At 43.2% G+C, this 13,099-nt stretch overlaps 1 protein-coding gene across 1 annotated transcript; it reads right to left on the bottom strand.

Moving 5' to 3' along the window:
* Nucleotides 1-364: 364 nt before the first annotated feature.
* On the bottom strand, nt 365-12,757 carry SCN3B (sodium voltage-gated channel beta subunit 3). Its single transcript, XM_015814859.2, has 5 exons — nt 12,703-12,757; nt 7,780-7,943; nt 4,889-5,114; nt 1,817-1,955; nt 365-428 (listed from the first exon to the last, which is right to left on the bottom strand). The coding sequence occupies exons 1-5, from the start codon at nt 12,755-12,757 to the stop codon at nt 365-367; spliced, it is 648 nt and encodes a 215-aa protein (XP_015670345.2).
* Nucleotides 12,758-13,099: the final 342 nt, after the last annotated feature.

The following is a 13,099-nucleotide window of genomic DNA, read 5'->3' as shown; positions in this document are numbered from 1 at the left end:
CCTCATATCTCTTAAGAGCCCTGGTGGTGCAGTGGTTAGAATGCAGTATTGCAGGCTAACTCTGCCCACTGCCAGCAGTTCAATCCTGCCCGGCTCAAGGTTTGATGCAGCCTTCCATCCTTTCGAGGTTGCTAAAATGAGGACCCAGATTGTTGGGGGCAAATATGCTGACTCTGTAAACCGCTTAGAGATGGCTGTAAAGCACTGCCAAGCGGTATATAAATCTAAGTGCTGTTGCTATTGCTATCTGGATTTATTTATTTATTTTTACTAGATGGAATATCCTGAGCTAATCTCTCCTTTATCGTAAGTAGAGCTTTGTCTCACCTTTGTTGCAAACGGCACTGTGGTGCAAATTCACCTCCTACTCCTCCACGGGTAAAGCACAGTTTTCTTTATTTTCCGACGGGATGGCGAGGTAGTTGGTACTAGGGAGCAAAAATGGTGTTATTTGCAGAAGAACCCTAAATACTCAAGTGTGCATTTAAGAAGAGCCCCACCGATTGAGACCAGCTAGGTGGCATCATCTAGGTTAGGGTTTCTCAACCGTGGCAATTTCCAACCATGTGGACTTCAGCTCCCAGAATTCCAGAGCCAACAATAGCCATTGCTGAGAATTCTGGGAGTTGAACTTCACTCAATCAGCCAAGGTTGGAAAACACTGATCTAGATGAACTTGGTTTCAAAGAGCTAAACAAAGACAGAGGTGGACAAGAGACCATCAAAAAATACCCAGACTATTAGCTAGTTAGGAAAAAATTATAGGAAAAATTCTAGTGCTGTAGCTTTGTCAAAGCAACTATGTAGATGTGTTCATCAGATTACGTAGAATCTAGTGTGGTGAAGGAGTTGTGGGTTTTTTAAAAATGTTTTTACTGGTCTTATTGTTTTTACTGTCATTGGTGAGCTGCCCAAGGTTATGTTGTATAGGATGGATAGCTATGTACTTTATTTAATGGAATAAAATGTGCTATCTTTATTAAGAATGGATAAAGCAAAAATCTGGCATGCAAAGATCCAGAATTTTATCTCTAGCAGATTAGGTGAGACTGCTGTTTCAGGCCCTCCCCCCACCCCCTTTTTTGTTTCTCTCTGTGCTTCTTTTTTTCTTGCTTTGTCAGGAGTATCCATAACGTATGATCACAAAAATCAAGATGGCACCCTCAACCGAAGCTTTGGTTGCAGTTTGGTAGGCACCATTGGGACTTGGGACTAGGCCTGTTGGATACTCCGTAGTGTTTGCAGGATCCGATCTGGGTTGGTCACTGGGACCAGGGGTTTAGTTTTCCAAGCTTTCTGATTCATGCTGGAGCCCATCCTCAGGGAATATCTCTCTAGCAGAGTGTGTGCTTGGGCTATTCTTTGGGTGGTATTTATATGGTGCCCGGTTGTGTGGCTTTTTGATTGTTGATTGGGGTGTTAATGGCCAGCTATTCAGTCATTGACTGTTGTTTCCTTGTGCTAGCAAGCCCTCGCCTCCTAAGTACTTGGTAAGTTGGTGGTAAATCAACACTCCTGTTGACTGGCTATTTTTGTACCTGCTCGGCCAACAATCTGAGTAGGTTAGTAGCTGCAAAATTGAATATATGTCCTTGCTTATTGCAATGAACAAACTCTGTAGTTTGTTCTTCTCTTTCTGGCTGCAGTAGAGAAACAGGTACATCTTACAAGGGATCTGAACTCTGATTATACTGCAGGTTGACCTCAGCTGAGTCAGCCTGAGCCACTTCTCTGTTTTTCCCCCTGCTGCTGAAATGCAGTTTTACTTTCTTTTTTCTTTTTTGCTTCTGAGGATGCCCAGCTTTTCCAAACTCACGCATTTTCCTGGGCGGTCTCCTCTGCTTTGGAGATTTTTCGGTAGCAGTAAATCATCTCGATCAGGAGCCACAATGTGAGGAAGACCAAAAGAATATACATCATTATTGCAGAGACGACAGAGGTTAAGTCTTTTCCTGCTGTAGAGGAGATTTAAAAAAAAAAAAAAGGGGGGGGGAGATAATTCCAGGATTGTTCCATACGAGCAAAACCCCTTTCATGTAATCAAGTCTGTGGAGCTTAATTTTGCAGGCAGATCTGGGATAACCCTGAGCTTCTCTAATTGGCTGTATCTTCCATGGAATAAAAATAGGGATGCAGATTCTCTGGCTTGACCAGTAAGCTTAGTAAGCATTTCCAGGCACAGATATTTTTTTATAGAGCAAATGGGGCTACCTAGAAAACTTCCGGGCATCTTGCAAGTGAGAAGCTGCGTTCCAACGGTTGCAATTCAGCAGTTGGCTGCTGCAAACCAGAACAGAACTGGTTCCAGTCCCACTCCTGAATTGTACCGCTTCAGAGCATTTGAACTTTTAACCACCTCTAATCATCTTTGTTGCTCTTCTCTAGACTCTAGAAAGAGTACAGAGAAGAGCAACAAAGATGATTAGAGGACTGGAGGCTAAAACATGCTGGAATTGGGTATGTCCAGTCTAATGAAGAGAAGGATGAGGGGGGACATGATAGCAGTGTTCCAATATCTCAGGGGCTGCCACAAAGAAGAGGCAGTCAAGCTATTCTCCAAAGCGCCTGAAGGCAGGACAAGAAGCAACGGATGGAAACTAAGCAAGGAGAGAAGCAACCTAGAACTAAGGAGAAACTTCCTGACAGTTAGAACAATTAACCAGTGGAACAACCTGCCTCCAGAAGTGGTGAATGCTCCAACACTGGAAGTTAAGAAGTGTTAAGAAGAGACTGGACAGCCATTTGTCCAAAATGGTATAGGGTTTCCTGCCTGAGCAGGGGGTTGCACTAGATGACCTCCAAGGTCCCTTCTAACTTTTTATTATTATTATTATTATTATTATTATTATTATTATTATTATTATTATTATTATTATTATTATTATTATTATTATTATCATCATCATCATCATCATCATCATCATCATCATCATCATCATCATTATTATTATTATTATTATTATTATTATTATTATTATTATTATTATTATTATTATTAATTCTGCAGGACAAGATCAAGATTTGTTTTGACAGTCTAGGTTTCACTAAGAGTTATAGCCACAGAGATAATCTTGGACCTTCAACCATCTGTTTAATGACCGTTTGAAGTTATGATAGGGCTGAAAAACATGACTTAATAACCGGTCCTTTATTTATGACCATTGCAGTGTCCTGGATGATCAAAAACAAGGAACAAATTTTGAGTGTTTGGCAACCGGCATGCATTTAGGGTGGCCACAGGGTCACAATCCGCAACCTCCCTAGGGGGCTTCTGACAAGCAAAGTCAATGGGGGAAGCCAGATTTCCTTAACGGCCGCAGCAAAAAAAGCTCATAAATTTGGGCACAACTCACATAGCAACTGCACTGCTTAGTGACAGGAGTTTCAGTCTCAATTGTGGTCATAAGTCAAGGACTACCTGTAGCTATTGTTACTGTTATTGTAATGTATGAGCCATTGTTCTACCAGAATAAAAAGCTAGACAACAATAACAACAACAACAACAACAACAACAACAACAACAACAACAACAATAATAATAATAATAATAATAATAATAATAATAATAATAATAATGTTAGAAGGGACCTTGGAGGTCATCTAGTCCTCCTATACCTATACCCTAAATGATTTCAGACAAATGGCTGTCCAGTCTTTTCTTAAAAACTTCCAGTGTTGGAGCATTCACCGCTTCTGGAGGCAAGTTGTTCCACTGGTTAATTGTTCTAACTGTCAGGAAATTTCTCCTTAGTTCTAGGTTGCTTCTTTCTTTGGTTAGTTTCCATCTGTTGCTTCTTGTCCTGCCTTCAGGTGCTTTGGAGAATAGCTTGACTCCCTCTTCCCTCCCTAGGTCCTCCTAGAGGTCCTAGGAAAGAGAAGAAGGCAAAATATTTCTCACAACCTAATCTGAAATGCACATTATGATCAACAAATTCCTCCCAGGCAGTTAAAGTACTGATCTTTGGGGAAACAAGAGTGTGACTATATGAAAAATGATCCCAGATCATCATTAGAACAGGGGAAGGAAGCCAAGAGCCACTGTCTCATAAAAGACCGAACGTTTCTATCCTCCCCACTTGCTCAGTAGCCTCCCATGCACAGTAGGTGCCTTCTGGAGACATGGACACAGCTCATACATGCAGAGTCACTCAATCAACATACTTCACTGGAGGAAGAGTGCCATGTCTATGCCCATCCTGATCAGACTGTCCTTTGTTTCTGTACTTTTACTTTCCCTTCCGCAGATGTTCTGCTGAAGAGCAGGAAACAGAACCACAACAAAAAGAAGAAAACAGACAGGGATTTTTGGAAGGAAAAAAAAACATAGGGAAGATGTTGCGGGGGAGAGAGCTGCGGGCCAAAAGGAAGCAGAAAGAACAACACACAACAGTGGGAAAGAGAACGCAACAGACGGAAGCCTCAACATCATTCTGCTCCCAGGGAAATAGCTCAGTAAACTGAATTGTGGATAATTATTCTGGAGGACCCCAATTTGCTAAATACATCCCACTCAATGGTGGCACCCACTCGAGGCAAAACTGGGGTCATTGGAGGGTGGGAAAGAAGAGTAGTAGAGAACAGTTGGTATCATTACTGCAATCTTGACCTAATATTTGACATATTTTTCCAAAGGATCAGAAGACAAGACAAGAAGCAACGGATGGGAACTAATCAAGGAGAGAAGCAACCTGGAACTAAGGAGAAATTCCCTGACAGTGAGAACAATTAACCAGTGGAACAACTAGCCACCAGAAGTTGTAGGTGCTCCAACACTGCAGGTTTTTAAGAAGAGACTGAACAACCACTTGTAATCCTGTATTTGCAAAATAAACCTCGGCTACTGATGTTAACTTAAAGTCTTGAGATGGGACCCCTTGTGTTAGCCTACCATCCTCCACCACGGTGAGATGAATCAGTGTCGAGCTGGTGAAGATGGGGCGGTGGGTCTCAAAGAGGAATTCCCGGGTGACATTGCAGGTGTAGATCCCCGAATCGTTCAGAGAGATGTTGAGGACTGAGATGGAGACATCCTGCATATCTGCACTTCCGTTCCACTCCAGCCGCCCCTGGAAAGGACTTTCAAGTTCCCGTTTCTCATTGTTGTATTCGTAGATCTGTAAAGCTCCAGAAAAAGGAGGCATCGCTTTAGCAATAGCCCTTAGACTCATGTATACCACCCCATAGTGCTTCACCTTATAAAGTTTTATAGGCCACAGCTGCCTTGAGATCGGCAGAAAATTAATTTAATTTGATGCTAATCATTAAAAACTACAGAAAAGTGGATCAAGGAGGAAACTTCATCTGACTTCATTTTGCAAGCTAGAGTGTCATTTTTTTTAAGCGTCCTTGAGCTTCGCATCTTCTTTTCGGGAAAGTAACTGATGGGCATCTCAGATGCCTATAAGTAAGAGCAAGTGCCAATCAATTGCAGAAGTGTCTAACTTCACCCATCGTTTTGTCCAAAGACGGAATCAAATGCTGACTTCTGATCTAGGAAAGCTCCCTAGAAGAAAATGGTGGTGTTTTTGGAATACTTCTCAATTAAATGTCAGAATTATGCAAGGCCATGATCCATAGTTGATTGACCATCCCAAATCTGTTCCTTGTCTAAAAGATGTTCACCATATTCTAGCAATTCCTCAGTTTATAGTTGCTGTATAAGTGCTTAGCCAAAAGATTACTGATTGTGCTTACTGGTCAATAATTTTCTGGGTCATCATTTGCTGTTTCTAAAAAAGGGGGGAAATGATAAATACAACCCACAATCCCTAGAGATTTGCTTAAAATATGTGAACGGTGAGCCTCAGATTAGCCCCATCATGAAATGCTATTTTTTTTAATCTGAGATTAAACTAGGTATTTCCAGCAGCTTTCTCAGATCTTAACTGGGAAATTAAATTATTAACGGCAGCTGCCCTCACCAGTGGTCAATTCCATATGCTCGCTGGATCCAGGGAATTCTGAAACTTCCATAAAATAGAGCTCACCACTTCTATATATTCACTAAAATATTTTTCCCAGGCTTTGGGCATGATATAGCTGCATTGTTTTTCCTAGCATTTTTACATAACTGCAAAGTCCACATACTTTGGGGGGGGGGATCGACCAAGTATTAGTTGTGACAGGATTAATTAAAGGAATAAAGGGATTGGGAGATCTGTACTCATTTGCCAAAACAGAGGAGAGATATACTAGCTAGCTTTCCGAAGCAAGATGTAGCTATTTATCTTTGATGACCTCTCATATTCTCTTTCTCTTACTCTGAAAGAGTTGCTTAAATAATTATTATTGTTTGTCATACAGTCCCCCAGATGTGCAGACTGGATTTGACATTTTTATCTACCTATTAGATCCTTCCTAAGGATCTGGGACAAGCAGATATTGATGTTTGTGATGTTAAGAAGTATTGTCGCAAGATGTAAGCTGTTCTGAGTAAAGCTGCCTTTGGCAATTGACTGATGGTGAATTTGTCAATGCTGATGGTGTTCAAGTGATGCTCCAGATGTTTTGAGATTGCACCCAAGATGCCTATTATTATTGGTACTAGCTTTGCTTTCTTTTGCCAAGTGGTTCTTTTTCCCCCCAGGTATCATCATCATCATCATCATTATTATTACTACTACTACTACTACTTATGGATGTCCTGAGGAGATTTGGAATCAATCCACGAGGCCACATAGTTGGGCAATATTTAGAGAGCTTAAATGCTTTTGTAATTCCTGAATTTTCTTACAATATTTTTTATCACAGAGATAAAAGAGTTAGACAAGAGGAAGGAAAGATGGAAAGACGGAATATTTTGTGACAAGGAGACTGTAATTGCTTTATCCATATTGGGGGTGGGGGGGAATCAAAGTCACCTGGAATGCCATAGGTCCCCCCATCTAGAAATAAACCCAACTCTATTTTTATACTCTAACACCACCCCCCAAAGCCAAATTAGATTTACATCCTGTCTTTCCTCTAAGGCAGAATGCACATCCTTCCTTCCTCCATTTTTTTAAAAAAAATTCCACAGCAACAATCCTGTGATGTTGACTTAAGCTGACAAACTGAGTGGCTGGCCCAAACTCGCCCTACGGGCTTGCAAGGGTGAGAATGGATTCAAATCTAAATCTCCTCAGATTTAATTCATGGCTCCGATCACTATCACACATCCACCCTTTATAAAATTGGATATTCCCCCCCATCTCTTTGCCAGAACACCTCTGGCAAATAGGAGTAGCTTTTTCCTGCAAACCTATTGCAACAAAACCCTGCTGTTATGGATCAGGTTCCATAAACAAAGGCGCCTTTTTAAAGAGATTCCCTTTCGGAGTGTGATTACATTCAGAAAGAAGATATTCCAGTCCCTCTGTCTTCTTTTCTGAAACTCCTAATCCTAATTTCCAGTTAGCATGGCCATTTCCTATCACTACAGCAGGGGTCCCCAGGCCCCAATCCATGGACCAGTACTGGGCATGTCAGCAACCAGTCCGCACAAACAAGCAAAGCAGGCAGCACACAAAACCACGCACTCTCTGATCCGTGGAAAAGTCTTTCTCTGGTCCCCAGTGCCCAGAAGCTTAGGGACCTCTGTTCTATAGGATCTCCCATGGACAAAATACCCACCCTCATAAAAGTATTTTAAATTGGATCTTCCCTCCCATTCATCCTCCTACAACTTGGAAGATTCTCCTAGTGTTGAGTTGAAATCTGCACTCTCTCTGAGACCCTGTTCCCATTTTTTCCCCCATTTCCCTCGGTCCACACATTCAAGGTACAGAAATAATCACTCACGGCTACATCTTGCCCTCCTTTGGGCTTGTAGAACCATTTCACCAGCGTGTTAGCAGAAACCTCTTCCCGCTTCATACAGGAAATGCACAGGAGCTTCATGCGCGATCCTTGCACAGCCTCTGTCTCCGAAGGGACCTCGACGCAAACGGAAGAACAAATGCCGACTGGATAATGACGGAAAGGATGCCACCCAGGGTCAGTTGGAAGGTGGAGAGGACGTGGGACCATTGCCAAGTTAGAAAAGAAAGAAAAATGAAGATCAATGCACAAGACACATGAAATGACACACTACTCAATTTGTTTCTTTCTTGCTGAATGAAAATAAAGTAAATAAATAAATACCCTAGTAGTGAGATCACACCTGGAATACTGCAACCAATTTTGGTCGCCATACTACAAAAAAGATGTTGAGACCTTGGAAAAAGTTCAGAGAAGAGCAACTAAGATGATCCAAGGCCCGGAAACTAAAACATATGAAGAACGGCTGCAGGACTTGGGTTTGGCTAGTCTAAAGAAAAGAAGAAATAGGGGAGACATGATAGCAGTGTTCCAGTATCTGAGGGGCTACCACAAAGAAGAGGGGGTCACGTTATTCACCAAAGCACCTGAGGGCAGGACAAGAAACAATGGTTGGAAACTAATCAGAGAGAAGCAACCTGGAATTAAGGAGAAACTTCCAGACAGTGAGGACAACTAACCAGTGGTACAGCTTTGCCTTCAGAAATCATGGGTGCTCCATCACTGGAGCTTTTTAGGAAGAGACTGGACAGTCACTTGTCTGAGATGGTATAGGTTTTCCTGCTTTAGCAGCGGGCTGGACTATAAGACCTCCAAGGTCCCTTCCTATTCTATTCTATTCTATTCTACTCTACTCTACTCTACTCTACTCTACTCTACTCTACTCTACTCTACTCTACTCTACTCTACTCTAAAAAAATTAATTTACTGTTGGTGTTCTTGAAGAAGGATTAAAAACTAAGATTGGAAAAGCTGCCTTTCCCCAGATGATCCTAGACCATAATCTATACTAAGCAACAATTTTGGACAGAATTGGCTGGATCTCCTTCAGAACCAATGGAGTCATTTGGGGATGTTGAATAAGGGGAGTTCAGAATTGATAGCTTTGATTCTGCTCATAGTGAGTAAACTATGGAACATATATCATAAGGGAAGGACAGGTTCCTACAGAAATTGCTGATCTATCCTTTTCATCTGGTACGGGAGGACTGGGATCAACTGGGCAATCTCCCGACAACCCGAGAGCTTCTAATGAGTTATTATTTTTATTGTTGAAAAGCTATAAATCACTCTAGCAACTGATTTTTTTCAAGGACAAACCCTATTTATAGATTCAGTTTCCAAACTCTTGCCCATGTTTCCTTTACTGGCTCTACAGAGCAGACACCCTGTTATCCTCTGTCCTTTGTTTTGGAAACGCTCAAATTTGTTCTCAGCATGTTTGTTTAATTGCAGCAGAAGACTTAATTTGAACCCTAGTTTTCAGTTCATCAAAGTTTGACGGTACCAACAGAAGAGAATGTTTGTAACAGGGTCAAACTGTGGGGTCTTTGGTGCTTTCTGAGCTTGGTTGTTTTGTTTTTGCAGACATTTCATTAACCAACTAGGTAACATCAGCAGTGCTTCTAGTTCCTTCTATCACTGATGATATTACCTAATTGAATAATGAAATATCTGCAAGAAAAGAACCACAATCAGAGAGCACCCAAAGTTTGAATGGCTACAAGATTCTATGAGGCTTCTATGAGTTCATGACTAACTGGAGTAAATTTTATGGTTTAGAAAATGACTGTCATGAAAGCTATCTCCGGGACTGAACAAAACAAGACAGTGCTACTTTTCAGAAACATGTAAGTGGGTCCCCCCCCCGCTATTTTCTTCATACAAACTATTGGAACCAAATGCTCAACTATAGAGGAAACTGGTTTGATCCAGCATGGTATATTTTGGGGGAGAAGTGCTGCTATTTTTAACTATTTGGACTTTCTTTCTTATGGATGAACAGTCGGTACATGTTACATCCAGCCTCCAAGAGTGATAGACCCTTTGTCTGGTAGAAACTATGTAGCTGTATCCAGGGCTTTTTTTGTCATAGAACGCCCAGAACGGAGTTCTGGCACCTTTTTTGGATGGAACCTTGTAGGGTAGGCAAGGCAGGTTGTATGATGTGTGTGAGTTCCAGAACCTTTTTTTTTATTATAAAAAAGCACTGGCTGTATCCCCCAGACACATGGAATGGAAGAAACAAAATTGAGATTTTCCTGAGCTGGAAAATGTCAGATTGTTCTAGAGTTTTATTTATATTAAAGGGGATTTCTGTGTAGGATTTTTAAAAATCTCCCTGAAGTCTCATCTGCCTGATCTAGAGGAATGGTATGGACATAATATATCCTAACTTCAACAAACCATTTGATTTGATAGATCATTAAAATTTTGATTAGCAAAGTAGATAAATATGAACTGGATGGCTGCCTATTAGGGATATCCATGGTTGAATTGAAAACTCTACTCAAGAGACAGTGTGGTCCTCTGAGCTGGGTTGTTTTCTTGCAGACATTTCATTACCCAACTAGGTAACATTATCAATCAATTCAACCCAACTCAAGAGACAGCTCATCAATGATTCCTCATCAGATCTGGAAAAAGACACTTCAGGCTTCAGCCCCGAGTCTCATACCCCTCTATATTTCATTCATAACTTTGCTAAAAAAGGAAATAATTATCACACCCACTACTAGTACAAATCTTGGTGGAACACCTAATAATCTAGAAGATAAAAACAACATTCAAAATAAATTTGTCAGTTTAGAGAAATGGCTGAATCATCACACCTTCCCCCAGTGCATCTCTTCATATGTGTGGAATTCCAGCAACCTAGTTAGCATGTTGGCTAGTGATTATGCAAGATGAAACCCGAGACAGACCAGATCAGAAAAAGTTGCTCTGTCTTCCATGGCTGGTCATATGAACGGTGTTAAACTCTATTAAATCTCAGGTTCGAGAGCTTCCAAATCTCGGCAGAACAGCGTCTTTCAGTTGCTTTTCACAGATTGAGGGCAAACATTTATAGAGGCTTCTAGGTTAATCTCCCAGCGGGCTTTTCTACCTCCAAAGTGATTCACACCACTCTGTGTTTTAATAATAGTGGCCCATATCTCCATTTGCAACACCTTTTCCTTCTGCAAGCTGCCCAATCCTTGCATTTTTCAAGCAGAAAAGTTGCTTGACAACTTTTCAGCTCTCTCCTAACGATTGGGGATGTGACATTTGAGCAGACAATATAAAATCAGAACGCAGAAGGGATATGGGTGGTATACAGTCATTGGTTTTTGTTTTTTTTAAAGTCCCTTTCACAGGGAGTGGAATTGAGGTTGCTTTTTATGCTTTGCTTTATTATTGCAGGCCCTGTGGCAATTCAGGGCAGGATTTGTGATTTTGCAGCTCAGCATTTTGAGGTCAACGGGTTCAAGTGTGGCCACAGTTATTGTTGGGACCCTCCGGGCAGTGAGTGCCATCTTGTTCGAGCCGCTGCTTGAAAAGGAAAAGAGATGGCTGGAGCGAGGCAAGGAGGAGGGGGAGAAGAGGAAGAGAACAAAAGGGGAGGGGCTGTTAAATCTATCTCTTCCCTATCCTCAAGAAACCTGGGTGAAACTGTCAGACTCGAAACAAAAAGGTGGGGTGATTGAGCTAGATAGAAGGAGAAGCAAAGAGCATGGGGGTGGGGGGAGGGAAGAAGATCAGGACATCAAAATGGGCAGGTACTAGGGGGATTATTTATTTATTTGATTTTTATCTTGCCTTAACACTCAATAAGTAACTCAAGGTGGTGAAGATGTCTAATCTCCTTTCTTTTCCCACAACAACATTGTGAGTTAGGCTGAGACAGAATGACTGGTTCAGTCACCCAAAACTAGAACTCACCGTCTCCTGGTGATTGGCCCAAAGTCACCCAGCCAGCTTTTATGCTAAGGCAGGACTAGAACTCACTGTCTCCTGGTTTGTAGCCTGGTGCGTTCACCACTAGACCAAGCTGGCTTGCTAAGAATTGACACCAACCTTGATGGCACATACTCAAAATTGGGGTGGAGGCTAGAGTCATTAGTCTGGGGTCCCTTTCCTAGAAACGAACCCTTGTGTTACTTGAAATGGACTCAGACCCAAGCTAGGATGGGGTTTTGTTTGGGGAGGGGGTTTGTGCTTTTGGGTTGGATTTCTTTACAGACCAGCATCCCCTTGTGAAGTTTAGCACTACCAGTTCTAACATTGGCCTCGGTGAGCTGGCAAGCCAAGCCAAACCAAAATACTTTTTAGTAAAACTATTTGAGAAGAAGTCCTCCAGGACTAGAAAAAGCACATTTTTGTACCGGGGGGGGGGGGATTTTAACACAGAAAGCTAGTTGCGGGAGGAAGAAAATACCCAATTGGAAGGAGAGGGATTAAAACTCTTAAACGAGGCGGCATTGCTGTTTTAGAAAAAACGTTGAAACTCTCAGAGGCGGATCCCCTCAGACTTCCTTCCTTCCTTCCTTCCTTCCTTCCTTCCTTCCTTCCTTCCTTCCTTCCTTCCTTCCTTCCTTCCTTCCTTCCTTCTCCGTTACAACCTTCACATGCCAAAGCAAACCGCCAGGCGCGGGAGTTGCCTGCCCGATTTCCAGCTGAGAAATCCGCCACAAACAACAACAGGCTGCTTTTAATTACAAGCCGCGCTTCTCTCCATGGCAGCCTCTCTCTCCCCGAGGAGCGCCGGTGGAAGCCACCAGATCGTGCCTCCCGACCGCCGCTCCTCCCTTGCCCAGGGTCCTGCTTTGCCCTGCCAAATCCAGCTTGCCCTTGCCCCCTCCACACCGCGCCCCGTCTTTCCACTCGGGCTCCCATTGTTCAGGCGGGAGACCCCCCGGCACCTACCCCAAAGCGCCGCCAGCAGAGTCGAGGCGTAGGCAACCTTTGTCAGCGCAGCCATGATTCCCACGGAACTGGGCGACGGGTTCCTCCGGGGGGCTGCTCAACGGGAGAGCCAAGGCAGTCCGGGCAGGGTTGGGCTGGGCTGGGCTGGGTTCGACCCAGGGAAGAGCCCGGCGCCTTTAGAGAGCCGTAGGGGCGCTCGCAACCCCGGCCGCCGGTGACGGGGCGCGATTCAGCACCATGGAGAGCGCCACCTGCGGGACTCCCTCCGCGGGCGAGGGCGCGGGCGCCTCCGGGTCCAATTGGGCACCAGCCGTTCCTCCAGGGCTCCGGCGCCGCGCCTGATGGGCACGAAGCCCCGATCCCCTGCCCCGGGGGAGGCGGCTCGGCTTTTCTCGCG

The sequence above is a fragment of the Protobothrops mucrosquamatus genome, unplaced genomic scaffold (genome assembly GCF_001527695.2).
Source record: "Protobothrops mucrosquamatus isolate PMUCROS unplaced genomic scaffold, P.Mucros_1.0 scaffold287, whole genome shotgun sequence".
In the NCBI taxonomy this organism is placed as follows: domain Eukaryota; kingdom Metazoa; phylum Chordata; class Lepidosauria; order Squamata; family Viperidae; genus Protobothrops; species Protobothrops mucrosquamatus.
This window is presented reverse-complemented; position numbering and strand designations above follow the sequence as displayed.

What these genes read in the sequence shown, in the direction of transcription:
- SCN3B (XM_015814859.2), bottom strand. Translation starts at nt 12,757, where the DNA reads ATGGCTGCGCTGACAAAGGTTGCCTACGCCTCGACTCTGCTGGCGGCG. An exon ending in TCTCACCGTGGTGGAGGATG is followed by an intron (nt 1,956 to 4,888) that starts GTAGGCTAACAC and finishes TCTCCTCTACAG; the next exon opens with CAGGAAAAGACTTAACCTCT. An exon ending in GAGACCGCCCAGGAAAATGC is followed by an intron (nt 429 to 1,816) that starts GTGAGTTTGGAA and finishes TTTGCTCCCTAG; the next exon opens with TACCAACTACCTCGCCATCC.